General features: G+C 42.2%; 1 protein-coding gene across 5 annotated transcripts in view; it reads right to left on the bottom strand.

The window, feature by feature from the left end:
- Positions 1-14,925, bottom strand: part of TTC7B (tetratricopeptide repeat domain 7B) — a 61,461-nt gene that overhangs the window by 13,263 nt on the left and 33,273 nt on the right. For 2 of the 5 annotated variants that reach the window (XM_072116669.1, XM_072116670.1), the window contains 11 exons: positions 14,407-14,490; positions 13,746-13,850; positions 13,490-13,607; positions 13,087-13,144; positions 11,806-11,878; positions 10,805-10,965; positions 8,789-8,905; positions 8,611-8,708; positions 7,304-7,453; positions 6,050-6,112; positions 3,219-3,359 (listed from right to left, as the gene is read on the bottom strand). In XM_072116669.1, coding sequence (XP_071972770.1) covers positions 3,219-3,359; positions 6,050-6,112; positions 7,304-7,453; positions 8,611-8,708; positions 8,789-8,905; positions 10,805-10,965; positions 11,806-11,878; positions 13,087-13,144; positions 13,490-13,607; positions 13,746-13,850; positions 14,407-14,490 — 1,168 coding nt within the window. The remainder of the gene's footprint in view (positions 1-3,218; positions 3,360-6,049; positions 6,113-7,303; positions 7,454-8,610; positions 8,709-8,788; positions 8,906-10,804; positions 10,966-11,805; positions 11,879-13,086; positions 13,145-13,489; positions 13,608-13,745; positions 13,851-14,406; positions 14,491-14,925) is intronic. The other 3 variants (XM_072116672.1, XM_072116673.1, XM_072116671.1) reach the window with 2 other exon arrangements.

The raw sequence follows: 14,925 nt of genomic DNA, 5'->3' as shown, positions 1-14,925 counted from the left end.
AGAAAAAGCAGTAACAAGCTTCTGGTTGGTCTAGATTATTCAGAGCAGAGGAGCTCTGTTCAGTGTGACGACAATCCCCCAGTGCTCAAAGTCCAGCAACAATCCTGGAATATAAATCCATCTGTCATGGATGCTACCGCTACTTCTAACAACACGCACAAATACAATATACGTACACATGCAGATTACCGGGGCTGCGTCCTAACACTCTTTGCCGTTTTGAATGGTCACAGAACTTCTTTGAGGCACAGCTGTTTTATTAAGACCATGAATGGACTGAACAGAGAAGGCCAATGGCAAGGACAGGTTGGCGCCTGCACTGACTGGCACCTTGTGATCACTTTTCTGATCAGTCTCTGCTCCTGGCAGCACTTTAAGCTTCGTCTGCTGAGCGCTGTTATCTAGTAATGTTATCGGGCCCAGGGGTCACCTGATGAATAATACACAGCAGCTAACGCCTGGTACGTAGAGTGTAAGTGGATCCGCTAACTCAATGATCTCAATTTGTCATCTATCTCCTGATGAGTTACAATCAGCCCCCTGCACCCTTAAGAACCTGTTGCAACACTGTTGTAAGGGTCTCCGTACGCTAAAAAACCCTTCAACGAGGACTGTACCCAAAATCTGTGATCTGCAATGGTTAAATCATATCAGAATAAAATCTGTTCTCAGTTGATGCTCAGAGGGGAAAGCCTAGCTCTCCTCAACTGATCCCTCTCTGCGCCAGATCTAAAGGTTTGTTACAGTTGTAACCAGTCCAGGCAATACAAATAAGACATGGAAATGGATGATACAATGGGGCAGATTTATCAAGCTGTCCGAAAGTCAGAATATTCCTAGTTGCTCATGGCAACCAATCACAGCTCAGCTTTCATTTTACCAGTGCTCATGAATATTTTAAAGGGGAGCTGTGATTGGTTGCCATGAGCAACTAGGAATATTCTGACTTTCAGACAGCTTGATAAATCTGCCCCACTGTATCAGAATGAGGACACCAGAAAGATTTGTGCTGCTGTCCGTGATGGATTTGGATGCAAAAGAGAATTGTTTCTATTTATTGACAGCAGGGAGAGTTTATGCAAAACATGAGAAGATCTATACAAGTAATCTCTCTTAATTGTGGGGCTGCAATTTTACAGTTATTTGCAAAAAATTTTCAGTGTTTTCATTCAGAAGATCCTAATTATTGAAGATCTCTTGTGTATGGCCCTTTAATAAACAGCACCCCCACCCCTGCGGCTTGACAACAGAACAACGCTCAGATGGCAAGTAGATTGTTACAGGTCAGATTTGGGCTTTCTGAGGTTTCGAGGATCATCTCTTTGTATGTTTGGAGTCTCATTGTGAGGATTGTCATGCGTGTCTCCAAAAACTGGTACAAGTAGCGACAACCCAGGAAAGGGGTCAATCCAGAAAGGGTTACACGCCAGGCTGTCAGCACCACTATGAATAGTTTTCAGTTTTGACTGTGGAAGGCACCAATGTGAAAGCTATAATCAGGAGCGGCAACAAGCAGGAATTAACCGCCCACTTACAAGCAATTTTTAGCTTCCCTTCCAGAGACGTCAATAGGACCTACCGCTTCTGGTTGTCCTGGTGCAAACTCCACTGGGCACCCAATTATTATTTAAAGGGCAAGTTTGCGTTTGTGAACTTCAGATCTTCATGGAGGTCATTCACTGCAATTTTACATTTACTGGGATTTCAGCACCCAGAAGGAGCAGCTTCAGGTGGAACTGCTGTAATTCCATCATCTTTGTGTGAAACCATGATAAGGAGGACGAAAGGGCAAGAGGTTGTTGTGCGCTAAAGAGTCGGGAGGCTGAAATTTCAGCTGGCCCGGGGAAGTCTCCTATCATGGTTTCCAAACAGATCTCTGTCCCTGGAACAAGGTCAGACTCATAGAATCCAGAGGGAGGTTTCTTCTCTGATGGACACTCAAAACTATGATGATGAAGAATTGTTCTTCAGTCTTAAAGGAGTTGACCCCCCTTTTTCCATAAAAGTCTCGGAGTAAGTTATGAAAATAAAAAGTAGCAATATTCTACTCTTATTCCACAATGTTTTTCATTGCTCCTGTACTGACCCTGCCTGAAACTCCTTTACTTCTTGTTTCTGCTAAATTACCTTTCAGCCAAATCACAGATTTTTGAGGGTAGTGTGACGTTTTTTTTTTTACACACACTATAAAACCGCTTTGTGACAGACACATTGTTTCAACTGTTCAACGTTAAAGGGGTTTGCCTATGAAAGAAAATTCTCAAATTTCAATCCCCTAGTAATGTTCACACAATAAAGATCATTTTTAACCCCCTTACTTTACAATTATACTTAGTTTTATTGCTGTTTTAGCTCCTGTCACTCAGTGATGGTCAATGTAAGACTTCATCATCCATGTAGTGCTGTAAGATACAGCGCTATCTTACTATCTGCTCTACCACAACACACTATTAGATATGATATACCTCCCTATCCCTCCCCCGAATAAAGAACTTATCTGCCTGTAGCTTGTAGCTCTCCACACAATGTGATGTGCCGGAAGGAAGTCAGTGTGCATCAGTGTGAGCTCCTTTTGGAATGCAAAGGGGGGGGGGGGGGGGGGGCTGCTGCAGCGAGCAGAGGGAGAGAGAAGCTCAGCTCCAAAAGTCAGAAGATCGAGGGTCGGAAACCACGGGCAACTGAAATTGTACACCAGGACTGATAGAGACAGGTTGTAATTATATCTGGAAATGCTGCATTTTTGTTAATAAAAGTGAATTAGAGAATATGTTATTTTGCTATCCTGAGTATATTTAAGAATCTTGTCTTTGTGGGAATACCCCTTTAAGGCTGCAGTCACACATGGAGTTTGTATTGCATTTACAGATGCACTGCAAACACCAGTTTCAATTGAAACACATGCATTTGGTAACCAGCACCCATAGTTTTGTACTGTTTAGATGCAAGACTACTAATTACAGTTTTCCATTGAAACGCATACGCCATCGGCCCAAGCTCCATCCCTAGGCATTTGTCTTGCATTTTTAAATGCAATATAAATGCTGTGTGTGGCCTCATTGTAAGAACTCTGCTTATATTTGATGAGTAGATGAGTTCAGGAACTGGAGACTTGCGCACTCTATATAGGATTGTGAAATGACAACTATATAAGGCTGTAAGGCTGCTATACAATATTCAATATTAGGATAAGGAATGGACAATATTGTCACACATATTACCTGCATGAAGCCAAATCTGTGCAAGGGTCATCCATGGATGAAGTGGGCCTTGCTTTGGGGCACTGCTTTGCAAAGAGGAAGCCACTTCAGAAAGTGCCTGCTCAACGCGTGACGCTGCGATGGAGGTGGCATGAACAGAACCTATGATGTAAAAGAGATGTTAGAAAGAAGCAATGCCTTGTGTAGCAATATGCTAAGTGCAAGCACAGCGTGCAGATTTGTAGCTCCCAATCGTGTCAGAAGATTAGGATCTGCAGTGAAGACCTGGAGGAGGAGAAGCTCAGCCGACACTTTCTGATTAGAAATTAGTGCTCCACTGTTGTGCTGCTTCCACAATGCAGGTAGATACTTGATACTGCCCTTCCTGCCACATTAATGTCCACACATAGCTGCCATTATTAGAGCAGAAACATGGTGGACTTAATGTTTCATCCTTATAATAAGGCACCGCACAGACAGAAGTGTTGTCTTGACTGCACCTGCTCAGCCGTTATCCTTAACTGTATACAGTATATTACATCCTCAGCAGTGTTCCTGGATGAACACTGTACCGCAGGGGTCTGAAGTTTGGCTTAGCTAGCCTCTCACTGGTGGTCAGGATTATTACAGAAAGTGATCCATTCTAAGAAATGTCAGATATCAGGCGATTGTCAGAGAAGGTGAAGAATGACTCAATGCGTAGCGGTAAATGAGATCATGTTCTGCAGCAACAATCTGGAAGCCATGCTTAGTGGGGGACAACTGTGCAGGATGAGCCCAGTTTTTTAAGGGTGCTTACACATATCAGTTGCCATCAGATTTTTAGGCTGCATTCCACTCCAAGGCACAAGATGAAAGCATAAAATGCAATCTTAAAATGGATGACAGGGTGCAGCTGCACCAGATGAACTATATTGCAACTTGTTAGTTAATCTGGAATCTGAGTTATCTCATACCCGAAGATGCAGGGAAGCCCTTGCAAGATGTATAGAGTACATGCTACTTCATGACAAACCACGGCACCGGCAATATCTCAGACACATCTTTGCTATTTAACAAGGCCCTAAAATTAGGGTATGGCCGAGCATTTTCTAAGGACTTTCACCCATTCATGACCACAAATTCCAAATTGTAGAATATCTAAAGATGCTTGGTGCTGCAGGCTCTGGGAACAATGACAACATCAATGAGGCACTGAAGCAACTATGGCCTGTAATTACACCTACGGCTTACTCTGAGTAAGGACCCTGTCCTGAAGGTGCCAGACAAACTATTTCAGGGACCGATCAATAATCACAGACATCGATAATGATGTGTAATGGGAGCTCCAGGGTGAAAAAACATCACAGTGCTGTGCAGGTGTAGCAGAAGCGTATGTAGTACAACCAGTAGATAGACACTTTTTGTTGCAAACCATCAAACTCATTGGCACACAGGACGGCACACCAAAATCTCTGTGAATGCAACAGGTTCAGTGCAGGGGAAGAGGCTCAGCAACGGCAAACAAAATCCAAGGTGCATGCTGAGGAGTACAGGTACTCGTGCAGGTTGATGCAGCTTCTGTAACCCCTGAGGCTTGTATACTGCAGACTGCAGACCCTATTATATATGTAGCAAAAATGAGGAATCAATCAGAGCCCTTATTTATATTAAAGAGACTAGTGACCATTAGGTGGAGAGATAAATGGGTTTATACACGAAGGAATTGAAACAATAGTAAATAGTTGTGATAATAAGATCTCTACAGTTTGGTGTGTAAAGCTCTTGGGTTATCTACAAACGTTGTAGAATGGCTGCAGGATTGATCCCAGTGGGAATCCTGCAGCCGTTCCGAAAGCATCAGAAACCAGACAGGCAATCGCCTTTTTTCTGATGCATATAATGCCGCGGTTTGGCCACAGCTGGGGGAGGAGTTCAACCCGTTGCACTGCAAATCTGCATGTAACGTGAGCAGATACCCTTATGTGGCCCTTTGTGTCTCCATGATCATAGAGACCAAAGCTTTCTTCAGTCTTGTTACTCCACCATCTTCTATTTTAACAATAGTGAGCAGAGTTGCACATAACCTGCAGGTTCTGACAACCCAACCTTTTTTTTAAATCTGCCATCATGGAGACACAGGAAATGGACACACAAAACGGAAGTACACTTATTACCAAGTTAAAGAATTGCATAAACTAACAAATCTGGTAAGTTTAGATGATTCAGTGCAACTGTATGGTGAATGGGAGGATGCCATTCGCAGCGACCATTGGATTAGAAAATGTTTGGTAAAGGACAAGGGGAATATGCAGCTGAAATTGTATCACAGTTAAAAGATGCCCAAAATTCTATCCTTGACTATCAAGCCTCGGGCTGAAGACCTTCACAGTTATCTGTCCGCAGAATTGGGAAGTTGCATTGAAGGACGTCTGGTAACTGTGTGTACATCTGCCACATTATAAGCTGCATACGTGTAATGTGCTGAGAAGGTTTACGTTGGCAGAAGGATAACAGATAAGATAAAAAACACCACACAGTAGAAGAGGGTATTATTAAGTAAAGAGCCCTCTTACAATAACCATGCACTGTAGCTTTTGGAAATAAATACTTGCTCTTTAATAATTAAAGGGCCAGGCCAGTTGTATGTAGGCCTCTTACTTAGTATGTGCAGTCAGCAGTAACTCACTCAGTTTACACCCATTACTTGCCAGTGACGGGGCAGACAGGGGCGTGCAGAAAGAAGGATCATAAGCACTGGCACTCCTGCTTGGCAATGTGGTTACCCCTGGCAGTAATCACATGACATATCATGTGACCACTGGGAAAGGTAAGCCATTTGCAAAGCAAAACACTAAGCAGGGATTACTTACAAACAGAAAACATGGAGTCAAAACCATAAGTGTGGGGGATGTCTGGAGAGCGCCCTTCAAACACTGGATACAAATCACAAATTAAAAGATAATGCACAAGCATCACTGCAAATAAAAATAAAGAAAAAAATACAGCCCCCAACTCCCACAAAAAAGTTTTCTGAGGAATCTGCAAACATGGGATATTAAAACAAGTGGCATCCCATAGGGTGAGATAAGCGGCCTTCCACTCAACTCCAGGTTAAATAATTGTAAGTGTTCTTCTAAAGGGGTTGTATCAAATATTTCGGTTATCCCCTATCCACGGGATAACAAGTTGATCAGTGAAGGTCCGACTCCTGACGCTCCATTCATTTGTATTGTAGTGTCAGAAATTGCCAAGCACAGTGCTCGGCTATCTACTGAACCCATATTCTCCCTGTAAGTGAGTGGCGGAAATATTCGAACGCTGAGCTTGGCATTTCCTACACTCCCACACAATTGAATGGTGCATGAAGGACGCATGCACAACCTGTCCCTAAGTGAAATTAGTGAGAACTTACCCCCATTCTCAGGATTGTGGGTGTCCCTGCAGTTGGACCCTTACCAATCAGCTATGGATAGGGAATAACTTAAATAGTTGGTACAGCCCCTTATTTAGACAGCCATAAAGTGACCATATTAAAAAGACCAGAATACAGCGGCAAATGCCGTCCTGACTGTAGGCGCAACAGCCTGGTCATAAGACCCACTTTAAGGAATGGATTGGACGGCATAATATGGTTTGGATAGAACTGGCCATAGATGCCAAAATTTAATATGATATTTTATCATTACCTAAATGCTTGCTATAAGAGACATATAAAAGAGACCAACCAGGGCAGATATTGAAAATGATTGTTGATATCATTGATCTAAGCTGAGATATGCTAATGTAAGGCCAAAGCTATTTGGCTGCACTACTGACTGGTTTTCATACACATAGCTGATACAAGTCAGGTTAAGAAGGATTGATGGGAATTGTGATAAATAGGAACAAGAATGTGGTAATCAAAAACTCACAATAGTACGGCCCCAGGCATTTGGCCTGTAAATTCACAAAACTATATCTCAACTCAGAAGTAGGATACTAGCAAACCATTTTCCTATAAACTTTACTAAATGGATCTCATCACACAGATCCTTTAACCATATTATCATCTTGGCATCACTTGCAGATTGTCAGAAAAAGAGAACAAAACGGGAACAATTGTTTAGAGCAGGAAACCAGTTTACAGTGAGAAGGTTCAGGCCCGGAGGAGAGCTCAGCGCTTGCAGGGGCTTTGGTTATAGGGTCGTTTTTGGAAGGAGAATGAGGAAGATGAGAGGTGACAAACAGGTGGAGAGGAGATTCAGGTCTCGAAAGGGAAGAGGAGGAGTCAGAGGCTAGAAGACAAAGGAAGAGAGAAGAATGAAGGACAATGACAAAGGCTGATGGAGAGGAGCTGGGTAACACCTACACTAGGTCACCCGAGACTGGCGCTTTGCTGGTATGATGTAGGCTATAAAAGCTATATAAAATAAGGAAAAGCTCTAGCATTATTCCTTATTGGCTAGAGTAACCTTTGTCCACAGCACTACTCATTTCATACCGGCGTGCCGTGGAACAGCTCACATGTTCTCTCTCACCCAGTAAGGGTGTTAGGGTCACCTTGGGCTAGTCCTGGTCCTAAGGCTTATGGGTTTATACTTAGGAAGACTATGTCATGATTTTAACATAATTAAAGTTTTAAAGGTGGCGATTGATACCTACATCATCTTTATGGGTGTAAGTAAATTTACTGACATCTGGAAACCTGATGGCAGTAATGTTCTGGATACAGCTTTGGCCGTGACAGATGGCTTCATAATAATACTCGAGTGGATACTTTTTACAATTAGGACACAAGATTATGTGGCTCATATATGGAACAGAGGTGATGGGGGAGGGGGCAGGGAAATACAGAATAATTAGATTTTGGGGAATAAGTAGAAATCTGGAGGATGATCTAAGAAAATAATAAACATGGGTTAGGGGTCACATCCTCTTTACTCAAAAATATGGCAACTCAAGGTGGTCTCATAAATGATGAATTGTTACAATGGTCCCCAGTCTAATGTGAGGGGAAACTGCACACGTTTATAAATGTTACCTTCATTAATACGTTGTGGCAGATGACTGCTCACAGGGGCTTTGCTCACAAGGATTGTAAAGACTAGATCTGCCAATAAATGATATCAAGAAAGTGGCCATCATATTAAAGCAAGCCGAGATATTGAAAATTGAAATCTTTCCAGTAGTAATCTAAGAAATAATTTTTTTTTTTTTTTAGAAAAGAAGTGTGAGGACAATGGAGACAATGCAATTTTATGGGAAAAGCACAGATCACAAAGCCTCAAAGAACTCAATATGAAGCCTTTGTGGAGCCTTTACAAAGGGAGTATTTAAGCTGCAAAGGTGGGAGCAAATATAAAACCCTCCCAAGAAACTTCCAAGTTACTCTGATTAAAAAGCAGTGGATTTTAGAAGTAAAGAAAAGTAGGGCTTGGCCGCGACACCTCACCTGTCTCCGGGTCACTGAAATCTGGTAGAGTGATGGTGTTGAGCTGCCTCCGGTCGGCGATGGCGCGATCCAATAAACTGCTACCGCGTCCAGAGTCACTGCAGGGGAAAACACTTGTCATTTATATTGTGTTGTGTACAGGGCTCCTGAAAGCTCCAGAATCACTGAAGACACATACCTTGGATTGGTGAGATTGTAGCAGGATTTCCAGATCTGCAGCATATGCTTACAGGACAAGAGCGCCTCATCTGGCCCCCGGCACATGGACTCCAGTTTTGCCTTGGTAAATAACAATCTAAGACAGGGGAGATACATGTCAAGGCCGAGTATCATAATATGTGATACTTTTACTACAGAGATGACGTTAACAGAATGCAAGAAATGGAAATCTCCCATTATTATACTGAAAATAGGGACCTTTACTTGTGGCTCTTCAATTTTTATAATACTAAAACCCCCAGCATAAGCCTCTACTCCACTAAGCTAACAGTGCCCAGAGGGAGGATATGAAATACTTTAAGAATTCCCATATTTCATGCTGAAGCTTTAAAAAGTTTCTTCTTGCCCGAGATAAGCAATGTTGAGAGGCTGAAGGTGAAGTGTTATTTCACCTAAAATCACACTGGTTATTGTAAAGAAAGGAATTTCATCTTTCAAATTGCATCAGCATTGTGTTCTGTGAGCTATAGACACGAAGATACAGGCAGTTAATAAAAAAATAAAAGGATGGAAATTGCATCTTCATCTGCAATTTTGTTTATAAAATTAACTCTGAGCTCTTATTGGATTCTATGGGCAACTAGAACCATTTGACCTCAGACTTCTGATAAATCTCCCCCAATGTCTAACTGCCTGTATTTCTAGTTCTTTAAACAGGTGAAGGGTTCTGCTGGTTTAGTGGTGTAATGGCTGGTGAAAGATTCCCTTTAAGGACTTTGTATCAGCAGATACAAGTACGTAGGACCCAGCTGGTGGATAAGGCCCAACATGTGCATTACCTCTGCCCCAGTCTCAGGTTTCAATATTCTGTCAGATGGTGCATTGTGATTATTTCCAGTGCACAGAGAGAAGCTGTTGGTTAATATTCATTATTTAAAGGGCCGTTCTCAGGTTACATAAAGTGTATTGATGCCGAGAGGGTAACTATGAGATAACGTGATAGAAAGAATGAAAGCCAGGAATAAATATTTCATCAAGGAATATAACTCTGCAGCGACAGGTGGTCAAAGGAAATGCAAGGGTCAAGACACCACTTGATAAAGGTAACGGTAATGCAACAGCAATACAAAAATGTATGGATTTTATGGATCGTTTTTCTCTTATGACTGAGCCATGACATACCATATATACTTGAGAACAAGCCGACCCAAATATAAGCCCAGGTACCTGATTTAACCACAAAAAACCTGGGAAAACCAATTTGACTCGACTATTAGCCTACGGTGGGAAATGCATTGTTCGCAGCCTCGGAATATGTATAGCCAGCACCCTGGGTGTATAGCCAGCACCCCAGTGTATAACCAGCCAGCACATGTTCTCCAGTATTTAGTCAGCCAGCCTGCAAGTCTACAGTATATAGCCAGCCCCCAGTATGCCCAGCACATAAAAAAAAAATAAACCCAATACTTACCATTCCAACACTCCCCTACAGGTGCTCTTCTTGCTTGCGGCAGGTCAGTGGCTTGCAGACATCATAGCATGTGCACGGCCAGCGCGCCGATAGAAACAAGGAAAGAATCTGTGGGGGACTCGAGTATAAGCCGACATTTTGTGTGCTGAAAAACTCGACTTATACTTGAGTATATACGGTATTCTCCAGTACTGTGCAAAACAGTAACCATCCTTCATTTAAAATCTCACACAGCCATTACTAGGGTCAGGAAGCAGGAGCTCTCCTGACAAAGACTTTACCTATTAAGGACGCCTCGCAGGCAACTTACATCCACTGGGGGATTATGTGATATATGCAAATACTTTTTCTAGGATAGGGTAAGGAAAACATTTACTCTTTTGGCTGGCTTGTAATGCAGCTCCCTTAACATCAAGCATCAGACTAAATTAGGGTAAAGTGGGATCTTATTAAGTTTACTTGAAGTGGAGGTAATATCAGGAAACTAGGTTTTAAAGATAATTAGAAAGAAAAACATGATAAGTCAGTCAATAGTTACAAGTTAAATTGAACTTTGCTATTTACATGAAATTTTCTGGGTACTCGCTTAATGCCATATCAATGATGTTCAGTGCATCATGGTAGTGTTTCTGAGCGGAGAGCAGCAGCGCCAACAAGTGAAGAGAGTTTGAGTCATCACCCTGGAGCTGGAGAGCTTGACGGACATAACCTAGAGCTTCTGGGATCTAGAACAATATACAGAATCACAGGATAAGAAAAATACTGAACATAAACCAGTAACTTCACCATAAAGTGGTTACCTAGGCGACCTATCCATTCAAAGCAGTCATGATATCCCCGAAAATTCTGACCGTTCAAGCACTTTGGTGACATCATAGAGAACCTTTCCAAAAACTATAGAACAGAAGTGACATCACAGGAGTGTTGTCTATCCATTCAATAGGAGGCAACAGTGACATAATGAAGGATACATTCAATCCATTCACTGGAGAGCATTGATACCACTGAGACTCTATAGGATTTTCTAGATACCTACTTGGAAAAGTAACTGGTTAAGTGTCAGTACATTTTTAAACAGAAAGTAAACTAGTTAATATTAACCCTCACACGACACCTGTCGATAATACACATTCTGGCGGGTGGCCAGAGTATCCGGGGGAACACGTCTGTTAAGCCTTAAACAAGCAGCAGAAAGCGGTCGGCATTTCTTGACTATTCAGGTTATGCAAAGTATCTCGTAAGAGCTTCTCTGCTGAAAACGGCTTGACACATGAAATATGCAAAACGGTAATATGAAGGCAGCAGAGAGAGGGGCTGTCTGCAAATCCTACAAGCCGCACTGATCACTCCTACCAAACCACTCCAGCAATGCTGACCCCAATACATACAATTATGCTAATATTCCGTAGTAGCATTACTAAAAGAGAGAAGAGTGTCTATGATCCATAGACCACTTCTAACAGAGCTGCCGATCAGAGCCTGGCAGCACAATCATTTTCTATCCACCTTCAGTTTCTCTGTGCCCTCAAGAGCCAATATACCTCCATATAAAATATGTCACTCACCTGTCGGGATATAGCTAGCTGCAAGGCAAGGTAAAAAGCTGCTTGATGGTCGGTAGGCGACAGGCTGTGAGCCCTGTGTGACAGAACCTATCATTAATCTGGCAGCATTTAAAGTAACACAAAATACCCCTAGAGCAGCTGCAACTATAAGTCCCAGCCAGCCCTACCTCCCCTTCGACAGCTTGACACTCCAAGGTTTGAGACCCACTGGTATCTTTGCATGTTTGAAGGTATATGAGCAGCAACCTCTTATGTTTTTAGGTCACAGATATATAAATTGACATTTGATGGGCAACAATGGATCAGTGAGCTGAATACAGAAGAAGCACATATTCTTCTATAGTTTAAAACTACTTAAATGCAAATGTAAAACTGCTTTATGATGCAAATGTGAATGGGAGCCTATGTGTGCACTTTTTCAAAAAGGTTGACAGCATCAAGATCCTGTTCATCATCAAGATGGTGACATCATCTCGAAATTTGCTAAAGTTAAGCGCAAAGAGCCCAAAAGAGCTTGACTTCAGTGGAGAGCTCTCTGCCCGAATGACATTAATTAGCTAATTTACATATAGCTTTAAAGAGGACTTTCTGGATGTGGCAATAAAAGCAATCTGATCTTGAAGGTGTTAAGTTGCTTTATAAGATTCTAATAGTAGTTCATTAGCTCAGGTTCCATTTAAAGGGGTTGTCCGAGTTCTTGAAAAAAAGCTAAAAGTGGCCGGGACAGGGCTGCTTAAAAAAATAAAGATGTACTTACCTTCCGGTGCCCTCCGGTATCCAGCGCTGCTGTCACTCCGGTCCGGGCGCCATGTAAACAAACATGGCCGCCGGAGCAGCGCCGGATTCAGCTTCAGCTTCGGAACTGAGTCCAGCGCTGCTCCGGCGGCCATGTTTGTTTACATGGCGCCCGGACCGGAGTGACAGCAGCGCTGGATACCAGAGGGCACCGGAAGGCAAGTACATCTTTATTTTTTTAAGCAGCCCTGTCCCGGCCACTTTTAGCTTTTTTTCAAGAACTCGGACAACCCCTTTAAGGTTTTCTTCAATGAAAAATGATCTGATACCAGCGATTTCACCTGAAAATCCAACTGAAACTGATGGGCGGGACATATACATTATTACAATGATAGTAATACATGTTTAGACATTTTCGTATATTCAGTCGTTCACTATACAAGTATATTAGTGTATAATATATGTTGGTCACAACCACCATAACCATGTTCAGGCTAATGTGTTTTATCCAGTAGTCCTAGTTTTGGAATTTCCTACTATACCCACCTCTGAAAAGCCAGGAGAGCTTTCCTCTGTAAATCTTCCTGCACCCCACGCAGTGAAGCTAAAAGACCAAGAAATGGCGTTATACACCTTCTCCCCCAACGTTCAGAACACAGACAAAACACAGTAGCAATCAGAGATGCTGATGAGGAGGACTTGGACTACCCAAGACATAGTAATAACATAAATTGGAGTCATGGATCAGAACAGGTTTCCAATATTCATAGAAGAGGTGCAATGTAGAATATGGGGAAAGAAAGACAGGAGGAGGAGTTCAGCCTACCTCAGTGGCCAAAAGGCAAAGCAGCTGTGCTGGAGTATCTGACTGTATATGACTGACTGTAACCCAAACCCCTGAAGGATTTCTGAAGCAGGTAAAATGGAACAACTTTTGTCTAATCCTCACCATCAGAGGCTTGTAGGCTGTATGCCAGTCCTAATGCCAGGTAACCTTTAGCTTTGAATTCAGAGCTTTTATCTGCACATTCAACCACCAGTTTGGCAAATCGTTCTGCTTCTTCCATCTACGGAAAGTAAAAATAACCACTTACATAGCAAATACAGAGTTCTCCACGAGCCGTGGTGTCTGCGCTGATGTCAGAAAAATATACAGAATTATGTAAGACAGTTGTCCTGTCATCCTCATTTCAGGCAATCCTTACCCAGTGCAGGGAGCCCATACACAGTTTGGCAGCGAGGAGGGGTATTGTGGCATCCTCAGGTCTGAGGCGGATACATTCTTTTAAAACTTTCACAGCTCTAGCAGACTAGAAGGAGGAGAGAGTAAATTACTGGTAGAGCCACAGGTCTTTTAGTATGGCATCAGGGACTAGTATGTTATCCAATAACAGCTATCCAATATTAGGAAGCCTAATTAGGTGTCTAACTGCTGATCTGAAAATATAGGTCCACATATGTCCATCTGAGCTGAGCATATATTTAAATTTGTGGCTCTACAACTACACCTCCCAAGACATTCTGGGAATTTTTATTGATAATCCTGAAATTCCAGGGTCAGGGAAACTGGAAAACCCCTTTTATTACCTTCAGAGAGATCCAACAAGGGGAATCACAGGATTATTAAAAAAAAATCCTGAAAGATCCCTTTAAAGGAAATCTACCGTCAAAATCAGTGACTGTAGTCATTTTCTTATATTTGTTATCCATTTACTTCTTCCTTCTAAAAATTAATTCACACTGCTGTTTATTAGATCTCACAATCTCCTCAATGTCCTTTTTTAAACAGCTGGCAAGCACAGTAGAGTCTGTATATACTGCACACATCACTACATAGCAGAATATACAACCTAGCAGAGACATCACCTTTCCTGCAGCCATCAGGGAGAGGGCAAACTGGTACCAGAGATGGAATTCTTCAAAGGCAAATTTCATTGCTCTCTCCAAGCACTTACAGAAAGGCAAAAAACAAACAGTTAGAAATAGTCACCCCATAACAATTCACTAAAAACAAGTGAGAGAATAGATTTACAGAGGAACTCAAGTTCTACAGCTAAATACACACAACGGAATTACAGGAGTCTTCCACAGCGCCAAGCTTTAATAGTGGATGTAGCACCTGCCATCAGTGGCAACTGCATAATCCAGGCTGCAATATGCTTGATGGCTTGTTAGACATCCAGAATTTTGGGTCCTTTGTTGAGAATGAGTGAACATGGGAAACTTTGGTCCAGTTAACCGTGCTGTGTAATTATACAACCGAACAGCCGAGCTACAAGCTGATTTTATCTTGTATGCAGCATAAAAAGATGGAAGCTCACTGCCTTGTATAAATTGGCATATGCTGCAGAAAACCAACATGGCCGAATAGGGGAGAAATAAATG

The sequence above is a fragment of the Engystomops pustulosus genome, chromosome 7 (assembly GCF_040894005.1).
Source record: "Engystomops pustulosus chromosome 7, aEngPut4.maternal, whole genome shotgun sequence".
In the NCBI taxonomy this organism is placed as follows: domain Eukaryota; kingdom Metazoa; phylum Chordata; class Amphibia; order Anura; family Leptodactylidae; genus Engystomops; species Engystomops pustulosus.
Note: the sequence above shows the minus strand (reverse complement) of the source record. Positions and strands in the feature narration are given on the sequence as shown.